Source organism: Haliotis cracherodii, unplaced genomic scaffold (assembly GCF_022045235.1).
Source record: "Haliotis cracherodii isolate W230 unplaced genomic scaffold, xgHalCrac1.p SCAF_10, whole genome shotgun sequence".
NCBI classification, from domain to species: domain Eukaryota; kingdom Metazoa; phylum Mollusca; class Gastropoda; order Lepetellida; family Haliotidae; genus Haliotis; species Haliotis cracherodii.
The window spans coordinates 4,970,000-4,989,919 of NW_027266265.1; the positions used below are offsets into that span (position 1 = coordinate 4,970,000).

The 19,920-nt window shown below is 40.2% G+C and overlaps 1 protein-coding gene across 1 annotated transcript; it reads left to right on the forward strand.

Moving 5' to 3' along the window:
• Positions 1 to 1,148: 1,148 nt before the first annotated feature.
• On the forward strand, positions 1,149 to 19,710 carry LOC139445549 (sodium- and chloride-dependent betaine transporter-like). Its single transcript, XM_071226697.1, has 13 exons — positions 1,149 to 1,374; positions 8,467 to 8,598; positions 8,772 to 9,075; positions 9,927 to 10,059; positions 11,126 to 11,260; positions 11,918 to 12,021; positions 12,866 to 12,990; positions 13,159 to 13,271; positions 13,454 to 13,585; positions 16,909 to 17,008; positions 17,476 to 17,576; positions 18,987 to 19,154; positions 19,558 to 19,710. Exons 1-13 carry the CDS (start codon positions 1,149 to 1,151, stop codon positions 19,708 to 19,710), a joined length of 1,926 nt encoding a protein of 641 aa, XP_071082798.1.
• The last annotated feature ends 210 nt before the right edge of the window (positions 19,711 to 19,920 follow it).

Genomic DNA, 19,920 nt, shown 5'->3' on the forward strand with positions numbered 1-19,920 from the left:
GATCGATGCTCATGATGCCAATCACTGAATTGTATGGTTCAGAATCGATTTCTTTCAGACTGTCGTCATATAGCTGGAATATCGCTGAGTGCGGCGCTAAACAACAAACAAACAAACATCCACTTTCGGAAATCAAACATTGCTTCTAGTTCATAGACTGCATGCAGTCACACCAGATGCACAACGCCGAAACTGTACCACTGATAACTTTAATATGTAGGGAGAGTGATGGTGGATGCACAATGTGTAATCCACATAAGCCACACACCTTAGTGGTATTCCTATTGGTAAGTCTGACACTGAGACCATTGGGGATAGTACTTTCGGTAACTGTCATTATAAGTGGTGTTTCCATTGTTAACTGTTACATTGTCACCATTAGGTATAATCCTACTGTTTTGTGACATCGTTATTATGTTCGTCACCCACCCACCCCTCACCCCAACCCCAACCCCCCAACCCCCCCAACCCCAACCCCCACACACACACAGACCCACAATTCTATTTTTAAATCCTAAATCCGCCTTCGGGTTACTGAACGTTTACACTATACTATCACTTTGTGCATCTGTCACCTCACACAGCACAACATACAAGTAAACATAAACATCTTGAACCAATTCACTGAATTCTGTCATAACCTATTCCGCATGAGTGCGTACCGTTGCTGGCACGCTAGTATGAAGATCTTGCCAATATATCATTCCAAACCAGACGCAAGCGCGTGTTCCAGACACGAACTGACAAACACAGATGCGCGTCTCTATGTATTGAGGTACACAGCAGGTTGTCCACAAAACACATACCGGCTTTGGTATTCTGTAACATGTGTTCTTTGTCTGGGACTTCGAACTCTATATAATGTGGTCTGGGACTTCGAACTCTGAATAAAGTCTCCTTGGAGTTTGAACTATATAATGTGAAATTTAAACTGTGTACAAAGTGGTCATGGAGTTCGAACTCTGTATAATGTGGTCTTGGGGTTCAAAATCCAAGACCAGATTATTCAGACCTGAATTATTTTGTCTGTATTACGTAATCATATGGTATTTGAGTTCAAACTCTGTATAATGTGGTTTATTGGTTCGAATTCTGTATGATATGGTCTTGGGGTTCGAACTCTGTATAATGTTTCCTTTTAACAGATGATGGCAGACACTGAGTTCGCTGAGAACGGCCCCGACGATGCTTCACCATCACACATCACGATAGGATTGGTGGAGATGAAGAAGGATGACACTTCCGGTGACGACGCGAGACCAAAACGAGACCACTGGTCATCTCAGTTGGACTACATCATGTCTATGACAGGCTACTGTGTGGGGTTTGGTAATCTGTGGAGATTCCCTTACCTCTGCAACAGAAATGGGGGAGGTAAGACTGAATGTTCGAGACAAACCGACTAGTGATATTAACCCATAGCACCAGACGGATTTTGTCGATTGCTTGAAAGGATGGGATTTTGAATACATTAACTGAATGAGTCATAAACGCTTACATATGTACATGTCAAGTCCCTGGCCTTTTATCGCACTTGATAGAAATAGAAGCGCTCGAACCCATTCCATATGCGTAAGAAATGTCTATCAAAAGCATAATTGATTATACCATCACTGCTATAACTTTATCATGTGTTCATGAATCACCATCAAATGGTGATGTTACCAGTGCCAGGCGAAAAGGTGAGCATATCCTACCCCACCTGTGGCGCTCGTCACAAACACATGCAAAGGCAAGGCAATTGTTTACCCGAAAGGAACACCGGAACATGTGATACAAGTCTAGGAAATTGCACATAATTCTGGTCACAGATTTGCAAATATCTACAATAAAACACCTTGAAAGCTTTATCGAGACCTTTATTGTTGTAGCCTTGATCAAACAACCTTTCATGAAAAGTCGTATGGCACTCCTTGAAATCTTCTAAGAAAGAGCATACTTGATTGTATCTCAAAAGTTGTCAAATGTACACATCAAAGGCTGGAGCTGCTGGAACAGTGTTTAACATCGATAGTCTTGTAACAAACAACTTTCACTTTATAAAATGACATTAATATTCAGTATATTAACACAAAATATCTTCCAACAAAGTAAAGACCCACTTTAGAAGTAAAAGAGTTATCTTTAAATTGTGTCCCTTCGTTAACTCCTAAGGCGTGCCTGTCAAACAAGTTTCCCCGACTTAAGTCGACACGCCATGACAGATTGAAATAATGTTATAGCGACGTTAAACCCAAGTCATGCACTAACTTAAAACAAAAACAAATTCAAATTCCAACAGACAGGTAAGTCAAATCTCGACTGATAGACATGATGATAAGAAATACACCCCTCTTGTCGCTGTGTGATTTCGCTTGCACTCAGCAATATGACAATACAATTTAACCATGACCGCAGATTTATGTTTTTCGTCAAACTATTTACGTTTATGATTAAAACCATGTAGAAACAGACACTCTACAATATATTCGCAAGCAGTTTTGCAACATCAATGTTTTGATACTAGAACAAATTAACCATACTTCCCTAGAAAAGATAGTCCAATTAAGCTGTGTTATTAAACTTGAAAAGGAGAGTGTGAGTGAGTGAGTTGGGTTTAACGCCGTTATTAACAGCATTCCAGTTATTTCACGGCGTGTCAGCTTAATGTAGGAGGTGAGGTGAAATTGGGTTTAACGTCGCGTCCAAGATTATTGCACTTATATAGCGACGTGCATGCACGTGTATGTGTGTGTGTGGCTGCTTGTACTAGTCCGGACTGATGCCGATTTATAGTGCTAGCTCACTGAGATACCATGCCGCAGTTTAACATGAATACCCCACTCAGACACAGTATACTGACTCCGAGCCGACCAGTCCTTGTTTTAGCCCCTTAATGCCGAGCGCCAGACAGGGTAACAACAAGTACAATCTTTTAACGTCTTTTTGTATGACGCGGCCCGGGATCGAACCCTGGACCTTCCGCTCTCCGGGCGGACGCTCTACCACAAGACCACGGAGGCGGTCGCTTAATGTAGGAGGAAAGCCAGGATTGATTCAGGTCTTACCACTTCGGTGAAACCCACGAGCACGAGCAAAAACCTAGAAACAAAATGGGTGTGAACCGGGATTCGAGCCAACAACCATAGGTTTCTGGCGCGCCCAAGGGACGCAACTCTGCACAGCGAATCGCGGCGCCTTAGACGACCGGGCCTCCCGTGCCCCCTGAAAAGGAGAAGCCACGGCAATGTACATTGTTCTGCAGTTTGGAATCTGTTACTAATCCATTTCGAAGTCAATGCTTGTTTCAAAAGTAAAGTCCTTTGATGAAAGTATTTAAATCATAGACCAGAACTCTTTGTAGTCTGTACCTACACTGTGATGAGTTGTCTTTGTGTGCAGTACGATAAGTATATTGATGAACATGCCCAAAGCACCAGTGGCATTATTGATTTGAAACTACAATTAATTTCAAAAAATTTCCGTACATCCATTCAGCATAACATCACGCAAATCTTACAAAACGAAATATCTATCGACATTGTAACATGAACGTTAATTAAAATCGATATTTAGGAGGAACTAATTTACTGAGCGCATGACACAACAAGACTGTCGTTAGTAATACGTCTCCTCGTGCTCACCTTCGAAAAGATGCACGATATGGGGTGCCGCGAAACCGATCAATGGTTTCGAGGTACTCCAATAATGAGGGTCCATTTTACGAAAGGGGTGGTCACATGTTGAAGCTCATTTCTCAGAAAATAAACAAACAACGGGAAATATCACAAATTCAATTCTTTATCACAGTTCCTCATCTTACTTGTAATTTGTAGTTATGCGTATCTATGAAATACAAATAATCAAAATTAGAAAAGACGTACATACTGTTTGGCCCCTATACAAGATGGTGTCAACTCGCCTGAAACTGAGGTGGTGACAAGAGACGTCAAACATGCGCGAAATTTCAGACATGCAGCTTAGCTGGGATTGAAATAGTTGTTTACTGTTACAGTGGAATAACATATGTGAGAGAGACCGTGGAAATTAGCAGAAGAATTAACCTGGAAATTATTCACGGGAGCAGTGGACAGTGGCAGGATATTTGTATCTTTGACAGGTACCAAATTACGTTCGTTAGCGAGCTGCTGCTGTCCATGAAAAATGTTCGAATAATGTCGTTTTTGAGACGAGCTCGAGTCAATGGAATACGACTTCAACGATTCATCGGTTTTGTGGCCGGTAATTCTGCAAATCTCGCGATTTTCAATACCTGCGGCTGACAGCAAAGTGACGGCAGTTTGCAGTGTGAAATTCCCGGTCTTGGATAATGTTTATGCTGCGCTCAAATGGCGGTCCCCTGATGTGCCTGTTTATGGCAGCACGCAACCCAACAAAAGTCGATTTTGAGTAAAGGTCTCCCTCAGCATTTCTGACTTCGGCATAAAAGAACCTCAGTCTCTCATTCAGTTGAAAAGCAGGAAGCTCTTCGAACGTGGGTTCAAAACCTCGGAAACCAAGCCATTCTGGAAGTGAAAAGTTTGCCTTGTTCAGGGTACAAATGTGACGGTAAGTGTGAGTAATTCGTTATTTATTACGGTGTCGTGTTTAAATAAAATTTCCGTATATCCATTTAGTATAACATATCTCAAATCTTACAAAACGAAATATTTAATTTATGTTAAGATTTTGGTCAATCTAGTTATATTATTGCCAATTTTTGCGATGACACATTGGTCACGCTTTACATTGCTATCATGGCAATGGTGTAAGGGAGGTAACTCTTGCTGATGTTGATCGAAACTGCGTAGGAAATTTTGGTATGTGTTTATGTATTCTTTTATGTTTCAATGGCTTACGTCGAAATATTTTAACTGCCTGTAGATTTGGAGAGGTTCCCATCCACGATGTCCTGTACTGCTTTTTCATCAAGGGACGCGAAGCGGTCACTGGACGCTTGAACTTTGGGCTCTACGGAAACGCTGGCTGTATTTCCTAGTTCAGGGGCCATCTCAGAACGGTTTTCAGCTTCAACAGCTGTTGTGGGTTATAATAAGAACAAAATTAGGTGGGTGTATGAAAGTCATAACTATTATAGAGTTGCAATAAATGTTTTTTACTCTGTTAAAAATTGATTTTGTTTTGTTTTTTCCTTTGGTCAAGCCCAAGAAAATTACATTGATTATGATTATGATTATAATTTTGTAATTAATGGAAAAAGGTAAATTTCATTTACCTTCAAATTCTTGAATTATCTCAGAAAATGTCTCGTCGCCCCATTCACTCAATATTTCATCGAAATCTCCGATGTGGAAGTCAGGGTAAATTTCCATCTGTTCCTCCATGTTGATGATTTCAAAAATAGTTCCATTAATTAATGTATACATACACGGTGATGAGACCCCAAAAATTCAGCGATGTTATGCTCATTCGACAACACTTTTTAACCAATCAGATCAGGGAACATACCTACTTTTATGTTACAATGCATGATACAAGGTTGTTTGCTGTTTCATTGGGTCCAAAACAAACTGGGTCCATCATACTCGTTAATCGGACATAATCATATGCAACCAACAATGTCAGAATAACGGGACTTGGCTGTATATGGGACCGAGACCAGACCTTGGTGTTGCCTTCTGTGTTGTAATGGATGCACTAAGTGAGTGAGTGAGTATGGTTTTACGCCGCTTTTAGCAATATTCCAGCAATATCACGGCGGGGGACACCAGAAATGGGCTTCACACATTGAACCCATGTCGGGAATCGAACCCGGGTCTTCGGCGTGACGAGCTAACGCTTTAACCACTAGGCTACCCGACCGCCCCGGATGTACTAAGTATTTCGAAGGTGAAAGATCCGGATGTAGCGATCCTTCGCTGCTGTGGTTATACGTGATCTTGAACAATCTCTAGTTGTATTATGTTGCCAATATTGTGCCGAAAGTCAGGCAATTGTCCTCTTGAAATGCCTTGAAACTGATGCTTGCCCTTCACCAGCTTCAAATGTAAAAGCAGTATTATTGCGTCTTGGCATGATGATTTTTAAAATTCGCTTTTCTCAGTGAATGATTTCAGATGTTCAGATCTTTATTCAGTACAGTACAGGCCACAGGCCCTTTGTACAAAATGTATGGCATATTTATGGCAACAGTCACAATGATAAAATACGTGTTCTCTCTTCTTCACTGTGATACAGATATTTAGCGAAATTAATAATCAGCTTTGTGTTGGTTGTAGATAAAAGAATATTAAACTTATGGACATTTGGGTGTAAATAATATTTTGAAGTAATATAGAGATGGTGTAGGTGAGTATGCAGGGCACACTAGCAGGAAATGAAACTCGTTTTCTATTAGACCAACTTGACAGTTTGCAAAATCTTTCTTCGCGAGGGATATTAAGTTTTCTACCAGTTTCTATTTCCAGCCAGTGTGCGCTGCATCTAAACCTTGACATACATGACCGGAATTTACTCACGGTTACACAATACAAATATTCTTCACACTTCAACGTTAATTTAAAATGATAATAGAAGGACATTTCTGAGCTATGACATAAACGTCTATGCCATATTTGTTGAAAATTATCTTTCAAACGTTGAAATAACATCGAAGTAAATACCTGTACGTTACCGGGTGATTGTGGTAACCAAACATGACCGAATCCGAGTGAAAATAACGTTGTTCTAATATTAGTAACCCAATTCTTCTTTCCTTGACTATCGTATAGATACATTATATCATAACACTTTTTAGGTAAGCGGGTACCCGGCATACACATTAAACGTAGCCATTAATTAAAAGCTCTCATCATTGCATTGATATGTAAAGGAAATCTGCCACATTCACCCAATACAGCGCTACTTGATTTGTGAGAAGGACATGTGTCCCCAAGAAATCTCTGAAAAATTCCCTGACTTGCACGTGATAACGTATTTTTCATGCAAATGTTTCTAGCATGTTGTATATGATTACAACTGGTTTCATCATTGAAATTCAGTGATCCATTCTTATAACGCTACCTTAATTTTGCCTTTTGCGCCTAATGGATTCCGTTTAGGCGTATAAGCCTGATTGATTATTCTATGGCATTGACGTATTATATTTCCGACATTATTTGAAAATAGTCAGTTGAATGTTATAATAAAATAAAACGTTTCCGTCTGTTTTATGTGTAAATTTATCAAAGTGTGGGTTCACGATGTTGTAAGCATGACTATTTCACAACTAACCGTCCATTCGTGAACAATATTGGATATTCAACACATCAGAGTGACGTCATGACAATAAATAAATAAATAAATAAATAAATAAATACAGTGTACATCAAGAAGACGGGTCAAGAAGGATAACCTGATTCAGGTCATACAGAGATCATCACAGTGAAAGAAAAGACATTTCTTTCGTTTCTACACAAACATCATGCTGACTGTCTACTAATAAATAACACATTGATACGTTAATACACGAGACCATATACAATTATTGCTGATAAGTTCAAGATGGCGTCGCATCCGTTTCCGGTGGCGCACGCCTCCACGATGGCGTCGCCTTCGTTTCCGGTGGCGTGCTCACCTCAAAGATGGCGTCGCCTCCGTTTCCGATGTCGTGCGCCTCCAAGATGGTGTCGCCTCCGTTTTCCGGTGGCGCGCGTACCTCCAAGAGGGCGTCGCTTCCGTGTCCGGTGGTGCGCGCACCTTCAAGAGGGCGTCGCCTCCGTTTTCCGGGGGAAGGAGCAGGAGGAGGGAGGGAGGGAAGGGGGAGGAGGCGGGTTCATTGTTTGGGTTGGAGGGTCGTCAAAGCAAAGGATGATAGTTGTCTTTTGGGTGAGATGGGTGGCCCTGAAAAGGGCCGTTGGAAAACAAACTGGAAACAAGCTGGACAAGGGTTGTCTCCTTGATTACATTACTTTCCTTGATCTCGATACTAGATAATAATACGGACCACCCCAACAGTCGGGTATGTCAATTCCGCGTTGAATAGTTTGTTGTAATGCTGCCATAGCCTCAGACTTGTTCTTAAACCACAGTGGGCTCTGCGATATGACCAACCAAGAACAATCTATTTTAGATCTCGATTACCAGTGGAGAACCAAGAACAATCTATTTTAGATCTCGATTATCCGTGACCAACCAAGAACAAACTATTTTAGATCTCGATTACCAGTGACCAACCAAGAACAATCTATTTCAGATCTCGATTACCAGTGACCAACCAAGAACAATCTATTTTAGATCTCGATTACCAGTTGACAACCAAGAAAAATCTAGGTTAGATCTCGATCATCAGTGACGAACCAAGAACAATCTATTTTAGATATCGATTAGATGTGACAGGTCAACAGCAACTTTACAGATCTCAAAAGGCTTGAAATGAACAGTACTTACGTCCTTACGTATGGTACATCAGCTGATAGTCGTGTTAACATTATTGATACTAGAACTATACCATTTTTCACAATCATAACTTGTTATTTATCTTCGCAGGTGCTTTCTTGATTCCTTTCATGATATTCATCGTTATCGCCGCCTTACCTCTGTTTTACCTGGAGGCGTCTCTGGCACAGTTCTCAGGTAAAGGAGCTGTACAGACGTGGAATTTCTGCCCTCTCCTCAAAGGTAAGTCTGCTGCTTTAATAATATTTTAACAGGATATAATGACAATGTTGAGTTCTTTCAGAACTACCAAAGCTCTCAGCAGTAACCCCCAGTCACCAATGTAGTCTCTAAAAGTGTTTAGTGTATGTGTAGCCACGAATTCGAAGGCACATCTAGGTTATTCGCTTTTGTAGGTATCGGTGTCGGAACGATCATCCAGGTTGCAATCTGTCAACCCTATTATCAAATCCTTCTGGCCTGGCCTATCTACTACATGGTGAACTCCTGCTCTAGCGTCCTGCCCTGGACAACCTGTGGAAACTGGTGGAACACAGAGCTATGTGTTGAGGACATCTCAACTCTGAAAACGCATTCAATGAACTCTTCAAACGTCATGAACATCACGAACGTAGAAGGCACCAATGGTACTGGTCCCAGCATTGCTGAACTATGGAGGAACAATACGTTATCTCACACAGCAGTGGAGGAGTTCTACCAGTGAGTTATGTTGTGTAGAATGTGTGCGTGATCACCCAAATATCAGTCCATTAAGGCGTGTCGTCAGTCTGTATGTTCGGTCATCTGTCCTACAATCAATCCATGGAAATGTGAAGAGCGTATGTGTTCTTAACACACAGAACCAATATCAATCCTTCTAGGGTGTCCTGATGCTGAACCAAACGCTCAATCGAATGAATTCACAGTAATCCAATGAGGGTCTGTGCATTTTTGTCAACTAACAGATCTAATATAAAAGGGAGTGAATTGAGGGATATTTTATTTACTTGAATCGGGAAAGGTACTAGCACCTCTATATGCAACATGTTGTACATATATAAGCATTCGAAGATTCATATTTCACGACTAATAACACAATCACCGTGACAATGCAAATGATGGCTCCCAGTGTTCATAATAATTTTTGCAAAACGCGAGACATTGGTGTTTTTAAATATATGCTGATATAATAGCCAATTTTAGTATTGTTATTGCTCATCCTTCATATTCAAGCAACGTCAAAATGGATTAATTCAAATAACTTACCTGGAACTATCGAACGACATTACCAGTGAATAACATCTTATTCAAGAGCATATAGAAATTACTCGTTTCTTTCAGGCTTTGCTGTGGTAATTAAAATTAAGGATTTAACTTCCCCATGATTTCTCGACGAAAGAAAAAATACTTTTCTATGAAACTACCGAACTTTCCCCCCAAACGAGAGCTACATATGTGCAATGTTCACACAGGACAAGATGTGGACATAAGGTACTTAACTTAAGAAATGCCAGAGAATAGCAAATGCCACGGACAATTTTGCATTCTGAAACTAAACTACTCTCTTTCAGGTACAACGTCCTGAATATATCAAGTGGAATACACGAAATCGGCTCTGTTCAGTGGCATATAGTGGGATGTTTATTTGCGTCGTATGTCTGTATTTTTCTGTGTCTGTTTCGTGGAATCAAAGCTAGTGGGAAGGTAGGACTGAATTACTACCACCACGTGGTTGTTGGGAATAATGTTTTCTGAAACGCGGTTTTGAAACTGCATGATCTTCACATGATAAGATTCCGGGCAAGACTAAAGTACGCTTCCTCAGCAACATATGCTTGTCGTTAGGGGCGACTACGTGAATCCGGAGGTCCAGCTCGGCGACTTGCTTAATTACATGGAGTGATGTTCATGGTACTGATCTCTGAATTATCTGGTCTTACCTGGATAATTTTCAAATGCCGCCATATAGCTGGAATATTGCAGAATGTGGCATTAAACAACAAACCTAATCTGACAAAAACATCACATCACAACATGTTCTCTCAAACAAGTAGTCTTAAACTGCATGATCTCAAAGTAGCAACAGGCTCTCTCAAAAAATCTTAAACTGCATAATTTCAAAATAGTGACATGTTCTCTCAAACAAGACATCTTAAAAGGCACCATCTTCACATGAAAATGTCCTTATAACTCATCTTAAACTGCATGAACTCCACATGGCAACATGTTCTTTCAAACACACCTCAAACTGCATGAACTCCCCATGGAAACATGTTCTTTCAAACATATCTTAAACTGCATGAACTCCCCATGGAAACATGTTTTTTCAAACATATCTTAAACTGCATGAACTCCACATGGCAACATGTTCTTTTCTTTCAAACACACCTTAAACTGCATGAACTCCACATGGCAACATGTTCTTTCAAACATATCTTAAACTGCATGAACTCCACATGGCAACATGTTCTTTTCTTTCAAACACACCTTAAACTGCATGAACTCCACATGGCATCATGTTCTTTCAAACAATACTTAAACTGCATGAAATCCACTTGGAAACACGTTCTTTCAAAAACACCTTAAACTGCATGAACTCCACATGGCAACATGTATTTTCAAACACACCTTAAACTGCATAAACATGTTTTTTTAAACAAAACATCTTTACCTGTACGATCTTCACATAGCAGTGCCATCTTCTTCAAAAGTGTCTTGCTGCTATCACGATGTCAAAATGTGTAATATTATTTAATCTGCCGTTTTACAGATCGTGTATGTGACGGCATTGCTTCCCTACATACTCCTGACGGCGATCTTCATTAGAACCGCCACGCTGCCCGGCGCTATTGACGGGATTCTGTACTATCTTAAACCTGATTTTAGCAAACTCCTCGATGGACAGGTATGAAAATTGTTTATGTACTCAGGTGCTGAATTTAAGACTCACCACATGTTTAAAATCAATTTGTAATGACTTGTGACGTAAATTGAAATTCATCGACCAAGGCTAACTGACGGAATCGTCCATCTAATTGCCTGCACCCTTACGCTAAAAGACATGTTTTTCGTTTTGGTTAAAAACTACACTTAAATGGGTAGTGTATTATTTAAATAGGTCACATGTCATTATCCGCCCAGTGTGTGTTTATCCATAATCCCATGCAGCAATAAGTAAATAAAGTACTTATATCAATTTGCTCAATTTAATCACGTGATTCGAAACATTCCACAGGTGCATTGTGGGGCCGAGATAATAAAAAAAGGTAAAAATAGCCGAGGTTCATATCGAGGTCGTTGGATATTGTTATTGTTGAGGTGTTTTCTGTCGTTGTTGCAACTTGGTTTCCACCACTAATGTTAGCATGCTGCAGGAACAGGATAAATTCGTCAGCGTCATTGATCTTTTCGCGAAGCATATTAGAAATGGGATAAAAAAAAAGCCCTTATGAGACCTCTGAACCGTGTTTTGGAACCTGAAGCTAATGTCTCAAACACAGGTGCATGTCCTGAATGCAACATTACCTCCAAATATTCTAAAGCGAGTGCTGTGATTACACAGGTGTGGTCGGAAGCTTGTATCCAGGTGTTTTACAGTCTTGGTCCAGGCTGGGGTGTAATCATGACTGCATCCAGCTACAACAAGTTCCACGCACCTACTTTAAGGTGATGAATCACGGGGTTTACTCTAACTCATGTACATGTTTAAGTGTCAATAAATTATCCGACGAATAAAGGGACAAAAGTGCCACAGACTTCACCTCAGACTTAAGCATCGATGTTTGATGAAAGAGGCGGCTAACGGGATGGGGTGGTGAAGCTTGCTGGCTTTGTTGATACATATCATTTTATCCATCTCACTTTTTATTTACGTACAGCTTCTGAATTAATGATCGCTTAGTAATGCATCTAATAGGAAGAGTTTCAGACAGATAACGTATGAAAAGAACTGTTATCCAGTAAATCTGTTACTGGGTGTTAAAGATTGTCAGTGTCAATACAGAAATGGAAGACTAGTGTTCCGAAGCCCGGCTTCTATCACATGCGAGAGACGTTCCGGTGTAGTTCCGATAAAGAGATATTTTCACTGCATTAACATCTCAGTGTTTCACACTTAATTATATAATACACACTGTTCTTTTATAATAAGGGGGCACGGGTGACCCAGTCGTCTAAGGCGCCGCGATTCGCTGTGCAGAGTTGCGTCCCTTGGGCACGCCAGAAACCTATGATTGTGGGTTCGAATCCCGGTTCGCCCCAATAATGTTTCTAGGTTTGTCAGCACCATACCCGTGCTCGTGGGTTTCACCGAAGTGGTAAACGTCTAAGACCTGTATCACTTCGGGGCTTTCCTCCCACATTAAGCTGACACGCGGCGATATAACTGGAATACTGTTAAAAGCGGCGTTAAACCCAACTCACTCACTCACTCCTTGATAATACATAGACTCATATCACTTCAGCTGTTACCGTATTCCTCCAAAACTAAACATTTGCTCTTATTTTTCAGAGATACTATTATCCTATGCACTGTATCTGAAAGCACAAGCATATTCGCTGGATTTGTCACGTTTGCCATCCTGGGTGTTATGGCTGAAAGAGTGGGCGTCTCAATATCTGAAGTTGTTTCATCAGGTGAGATTCTTAAAACGCGTTACAGGTGAGTCTCAATCTGCATTTTCTAACTCGAAATGTGCATACTTTCTTATAGGCTCTCAGTTTAAATAATTAAGCATACTAAACAATTTCATGTGGATAAAAATGTACCAGTGACTGACGAGTATGAACATTTCATTTGCAAAGGACCAGGATTAGGATTCGTTGCCTACCCAGAAGCTCTCTCACAGCTCCCGCTTCCACAGGTGTGGTCGTTTATATTTTTCCTGATGTTACTGGCTGTAGGATTAGACTCCCAGGTGATGAAATATATTATACACTTATTAAACTTCTCCTGAACTGATTCTCCTGTTCCCGAAAAGTAACGTAAATATGGGACTAGTTAGGGTTTAGTCTGTAACTGCATTTACGAAGCGTGAATACGTAGAGGACTGAAGGCTTAGTTTTATTTTAAATGGTAATCCAGTTTATTGAATTGCAGTTCATGTTTGTTGAGCTCCTGTCCACGACGGTGATAGATCGGTTTCCCCTGATACTCAGACATAGACGAGGTCTGGTCACAGCAGTCATATGTGTCCTTGCCTTTTGTCCTGGTATCATCATATGTACACAGGTAAGATAATATTATTTATACAAACTGTAGGTAACTTTAACACAGAGAGCTGGTGATGAATTAAAAGGTGATGAGTTTTGCTGTGATACACTGCAGATGTGGCTTGTGAATCAGTATTAAGGATAAACAACATCAAAAACCCTTTTCTATAATCATTAGAAAGCTCTGCTAAAAGCAGAGTTCACTATACGATTCCGACTATGCCATAAGCGTGTGTTTATGAATCACTATCAAATAGTGATGATATCATGTGTTTGCGAAAAGTGGCACCCGTCACAAACACATGCAAAACAAAGTCAAATGTTCGACCGAAGAAACATGGGAACATGTGGTACACGTCAAAATATGTAATTTTATCGGACATAGTTGTTGTCACTGATGTGTCAAATTTGGAATTACCCTCCAAACGTCTGCCACAACCTTTCAAAATCTACACACAGGTCCTGATTGTGGTAACCCCTATCAGATATTGAGTCACACGACGCCCATTAACAAGTTGGTAGAAAGAGCATGCTCGATTGCACCTTAGATGTTGTAATGTAACACGAATTGTAACAAATACCCTTACAGATGAATGATTAGTGAGCAGGTATTACCTTTGTATTAATATATTATCAGGTACCATTCCGAAAGTGGGAACGTTTGCTGATTGGTCTATAACAAGTAAGAGTATTGTTCTTGATGTTGCTTGGAGACGCTTCATCAAAAGAGGAAAACGACTCCACTAAGTCAGATAAAGACTGCCTGCTTTTTAATTTGATCACAATTAATATCACTATGTGTGCTGAAATCATGGGTAAAACTACATGAACATGTTTAAGGTCTTTCAATGTGGGTTAAGTACGTGAGTGATTATGTCATTAGCAGCACGCACAACACTAAAAAGGAGGAAACAGAATTGAAGTGAACCTATTCTGTCCCAGCCAGCAGTTATCCCAAGTTGGCTACCGTACATGTCAATCTTGTCGTTGTTCCCAGACAAGGCCTCAAATAACATAGCCATTATATGTTAGCATCACTACATTAATTGCTTGATAAATGAACTTGGTAAAAGTGACATATCACATAATGAATGCATCAGTACTATCAACTTTTGACTTGACTTTAAAACCTGAAGCCATATCCTTTCCTCTTTTGTTCTGGATACCAAAGCTCCATAACAAAAATCCGCATGCAGAGATTGATATGGCTGGGTCCAGCAAATGTACCATAAAATCCATGTCTCAAAGATTAACAATAATCCTTAATAGTATCACGTAGGACTTTCGTTATTTTCACTGAAAGCATTTGAGACAAGTGGAAGTAATACTATGTGGATTCCCCCAAAACGCCAAAGATTTGCGTTGCGTCAGAAAAGGACCAAGACTTGAATTTCAATTCTGTCAAAACAATTGATTTGCCAACTTTGTACACCACTATCCCACATGACAAACGTTAGGAAACACTTCATTCCTTGATTCAGGGGGCACTTTGCTCCCAAACTAGGTGACTAGGTTACATATCTATCTTCAGAGGTTCAGGACAATTTGTCAAAATTGAAAGCAAACGTCATCTGAAGTGTACTGAGAAAACCATATGTGAAATGTAGGACATCCTCATTCATAACGTCTATGTAAAATGTTGGCGTAAGACATTTAGGCAAGAAGTAAGCCTCCCCATGGCCACCATTTGTGCTCCCTTCTTGCTGATATGTTTCTTTATGCATCTAAAGCATAATTTCTGCTCGGATTGGTAAATTCAAAGCAAGGTAATTTGGCCTAGAAGTAGAACTTAAGCTTCAGTTATATCTATTATCTGATATCGTTCACTTGCCATCAAACAGCCAATTCCCTTCCACTGATTTACCCACCTGAAGCTGAAATAAAGGAGACCACCTCTTCTCTTTCATAGTAGATCTATGCATAAAGATTCAGAGTGACAAAACACTCTCCACAAGACTGTATGACAAGAGGATGACTTCAACTATCCTTTAGTCAGCGTTCCCTTTATGTCGAGCTTTATTCCAGCAGCTCCAGCCTTTGGTGTCTACATTTCACAACCTTTGAGGTACAATCGGACATGGTCATTCTACGAATGTTTTAAAGAACTTCTTGCGACCCTTGCACAAAAGTTATTTCATTCAAGGCCTCAGTACACCCCTCAAGTTATTGTATGCTAGACATGTGAAGGACATCTCCACAGCACTAAACATATATTTCAACCTTACCACCTTTGTTTGAAATGAAAATTGGTTTGAAGTCTTTGAAAGGCATTTAGAAGTGACACACATAAGAAAGATAATTTATGGATGTCAACTTCTTTATATGTCAATAGTCTCCAAAACCATCCGCAATCAGAATCACCATACCTTACCAAGGTCATGTCACTCATCAGATTTCCCGACTCATCAAGAACAAAGATGTCACATTTTCTAGTGGCAAGTCCATCAAGACCCATCTACAAGCCAATGGCAGAGGCACAAGCAGCATAAGTCCCAATCCCCGAAGATGTATACACCAGATCCCCTGCAACTGTGGCCACCAGTACATCGGAGAAACCATCCCACCTTTCAACACAAGACTTAAAGAACATCAGACCTCTGACAACAAACTAGACCTGAAATCCGCTATTTCAGAACATATCCTCAAGCACCAAGATCATAACATCATGTGGGAAGCCACCAAAGTCCTGTCTTCCAATAACAACAACAACTGGCGACAAAGAAAACTACAAGGAGCCAATGAAATCAGGAAACACCGCCTAGCCATGAACCGTGATCAGGGAACCTATCTATCTAGTGCTTGGGACTTATTGCTTTGATCTTAATCAGTGCCAATCATCTAGCTGTCTTCTATTTGCCCTTTGCTATTTCTATTCTTTTATCTATCAGTGCTAATTACCCCCAGGCCTTCCGTTTGCCCATTGTTCGATTGCCAATTACCAATCAGTGACAATTTCACCCTTTCTTCAAGTTGTCCATAACTATCAGCGCTATCAACTGTAAAGTGTTGGGTTCCATTGTCTGTTGCTTATCACCTAGCGGCGCCAATTATCTTTTGGCTTAAGTTTCCACCTTTTGTTATCTTATTACCTTTGTTGTTCTTACATGTACAGTACATACATACATATATGCTCTCTGGCTCATAGCATTTATTGACCCGATGAAGGAGTAAGCATGGCCCCTGAAACGTTGTGATCCTCATAATAAAGAACTTGACATCCATAAATTATCTTCCTCAGTAAATTCATGTTTGCAATCACAGTTTTTTCTTTCCTAGGTCTGAAAGTCACTTGACCAGAATGATAAACACACCTTTACAAGCTATCCCTGCCCATACTTTCAGGGTGGTCCGTACATCATGCAACTCCTGGACTGGTACCTGGTGGCTCTCTCGGTGTTCCTCTTCTGTACCCTGGAGTGTGTGGCTGCTGTCTGGTTCTACGGTAACTGTGTACAATGACCTGTGTGTAATTACGTGAATTGTAAATCGAGATTGTAAAAGAGGTAATGTACGTGTGTTATCAATGTGATAATCAAGGGCGCTGGTTGTCCTCGTTGAGAAAGTTTTGTTTAGATCACTTAGCAATGTTCAAGCACTATCACGGTGGCCTAATTATGTCATCGAGTCTGGGCAATACAAACCAGTGGTTGATAGTATGTGCAAGGTTTACTTCTTCCGAGATTTAATGACACAATGCTACAATGTATATCCATGTAGAGTGTAAGTCCATTAGATCGTAAACCTCACATTCTGAACGATTATATTGTTCGGAACTTCATGTCGTATAGGAAAATAGATGCTACTGTGAGAGTGCGTAATCAGTACAATCCTTTGGGATCGAAAGCGCCCGGACTAACGGTGTTTCACTGTATACCCTCTGCAACTTCATGATGACATTGTTCACTGAAGGTATCAAGCAGCTGAGTGAGGATGTTGACATGATGTGTGGACGTCCTCTGCCTGTGCTGATCAAAGTCCTGTGGGGCATCGTCACTCCGGCAATACTTGTGGTAAGCAGAATAATTACTCAACTGGGCAAGTGTTGGCGTGATGTTAAAAGATTCATGAATGAATGAATGACTAAGTAAAGGAACGTCGGCATATTTCCAAGTGATGCTTCTACCGTTTACAGATGCCATGAATGAACATGAAGTAAATGAACGTCATCACATTTCCATGTCATATTTTAGAGTCAGAACATTTTGAACCCTCTTTTCGCTGTTATTGTCTCAATCCATTTGTAACATTATTAAACTTCCGTAACTTCAAATTTATTCGTGTGTCGTGTGCAAATGGTTTAGATTCCTGTCGTATCTGGATGTAAGTCTACTGTAACGCTTTGCAGCTGATGATAATGAAATGTTTAAGCGGACGTTATTTATGCGACATACATGTAATGAACTTTGCAACTATTCGCAAACACCTGGCATGATCATGATGGTTTGATAGTGATTCAAAAACACATGCTCATGATATAGTGGGAATCGTATAATCGATTTCTTATGATTATGAAAATAATTTTGTTGCTTTCATATTCAAAACAAAACAACTATTGTTTTCCTGAAACCTTTGGATTAGTGCTCTGGTCCTATGAAACATTTCCCAGGAACAACCTAACAACTTCAGATTTTATCACGATTGCTTTGGATTTAGAGAAAACTGTATCATTGCATTAGCTCCTGTGGCAGTGGCTTCACTACCTGTCAGCGTCTGTGGTGGTGTCACTACCTGTCGGCGTTTGTGGTGGTGTCTCCAGCTTTAATAGTGAAGATGTGACTGAGACTACAACATCGTAAATTCTACACACATGCATACTTACAAAAGCTGTTTAAGGGGAACTTTAGCTTGACGGCAGGGCTCGCCCAGAACTTGACGTTGTAATTAGTGCTCTGTATGGAACTGTGTAAGTGGGACTATCGGTAGCTACTAGAGTCATATACATCAGTAAGATGTAAGTAAATTCCCTTTAGTAAGTAAACCTTTCAAACAAAATTGATGGTATGCATGTGGAGGACATGTCCAAATTTTGCGCATCAGTGAAAACTCTTATGTCTGGTGCAATTATCCATGTTCCCATGCTTTTGTCAGGTGAACAAATAACTTGTCATTGTTGAAATGATTTCCTTGTTATTATTTAGCAGGGAACCCAACTGAGGTTTGACTGATATTTAGCAGAATTGCTAGTCCCTTGTGTTATTAGTTCCCACAGTTTGTTGGGGTGGTGGGTTAAGATCCGGGTTCGATTCCCCACATGGTTACAATGTGTGAAGCCCATATGTCCCCCGCCGTGATATTGGTGGAATATTGCCAAAAGTGGCGTAAAACCATACTCACTCACTCTCACAGTTTGTTACAGTATTCAGAGCAAGATACAGGGAATGTCGATCAAATTTTTATTTTGCTTTCATTCCTGAACACAGGTTGTGTTCATTACGACGATATCCCAGTACGATTCTCCCACCTACGGGAAGTACACCTACCCTGAAGAGGCTACCGCGATTGGATGGATGATTGCCCTTATTTCTGTTGTTCCAGTGGCCATTTTCATAATAAAGGCTTTGAGGAAACAGCAGGGGTCGTTAAGACAGGTATGAAACTCCTGGTGTTATAAGAATTGAAATGAAAGTTTGAGAATATATTGCAGGCCAAAAGAGCAACTAAGTAGAAATACAGAGTCACATGTTAATGTATTTGAAAATGTTGTGAAGCATATATCATGAATTGAAATCATGTTATGCGATTAATATATTAACTGGAGTTCACTGCAGCCACCGGACATTAATACTTTATTTCCAAGTCAAAGATTTCCTCTTATTGACACAAACGACGAAATCCGTGTTTACGTAGTCATTACCGACTTTACCGACATAACTCGACAAGTACAAACCTTCTACCGATATGATAAGGGTCCAAGGTAGGAAATGGCATATTGGTTAGTGTACCAGTCGAATTATCACTAAATAATAGGTTAATTGTAATCTACTGTTCCAGAAACTGACGTTGTCCCTTCGACCAAACTCTCAGTGGCGTCCAGCGGAAGATTCGCTTACAGCAAGACACAGAGAGGGCATTCTTCACAACAGAAGAACCTTCTTAGAAAACCTCAGATACATTTTCAAAACTCAAACACGCTCTGAGCCATGAATAACTTCTTTCATAAAGTATCCTTTTGAAATAATCAAGTCACTTGAAATCCGTGAAATCTGTGAAATTATTTTATTGAAAGTAAACTACAAAGAACCCCTGTTGTTAAATCATGACTGTTGATATTTTCGACCTTTTACTAAATCCACGTTTTCGGTGTTAGGCTGCATGTACACTTTGACCGTAGTTTCATGCCTATCTTCATGCAAC

Coding starts and splice junctions, on each gene's coding strand:
- LOC139445549 (XM_071226697.1), top strand. CDS start 1,149: ATGGCAGACACTGAGTTCGCTGAGAACGGCCCCGACGATGCTTCACCA. Junction 8,599..8,771: donor TTTCTGCCCTCTCCTCAAAG/GTAAGTCTGCTG, acceptor TCGCTTTTGTAG/GTATCGGTGTCGGAACGATC. Junction 13,586..16,908: donor GTATCATCATATGTACACAG/GTAAGATAATAT, acceptor CCATACTTTCAG/GGTGGTCCGTACATCATGCA.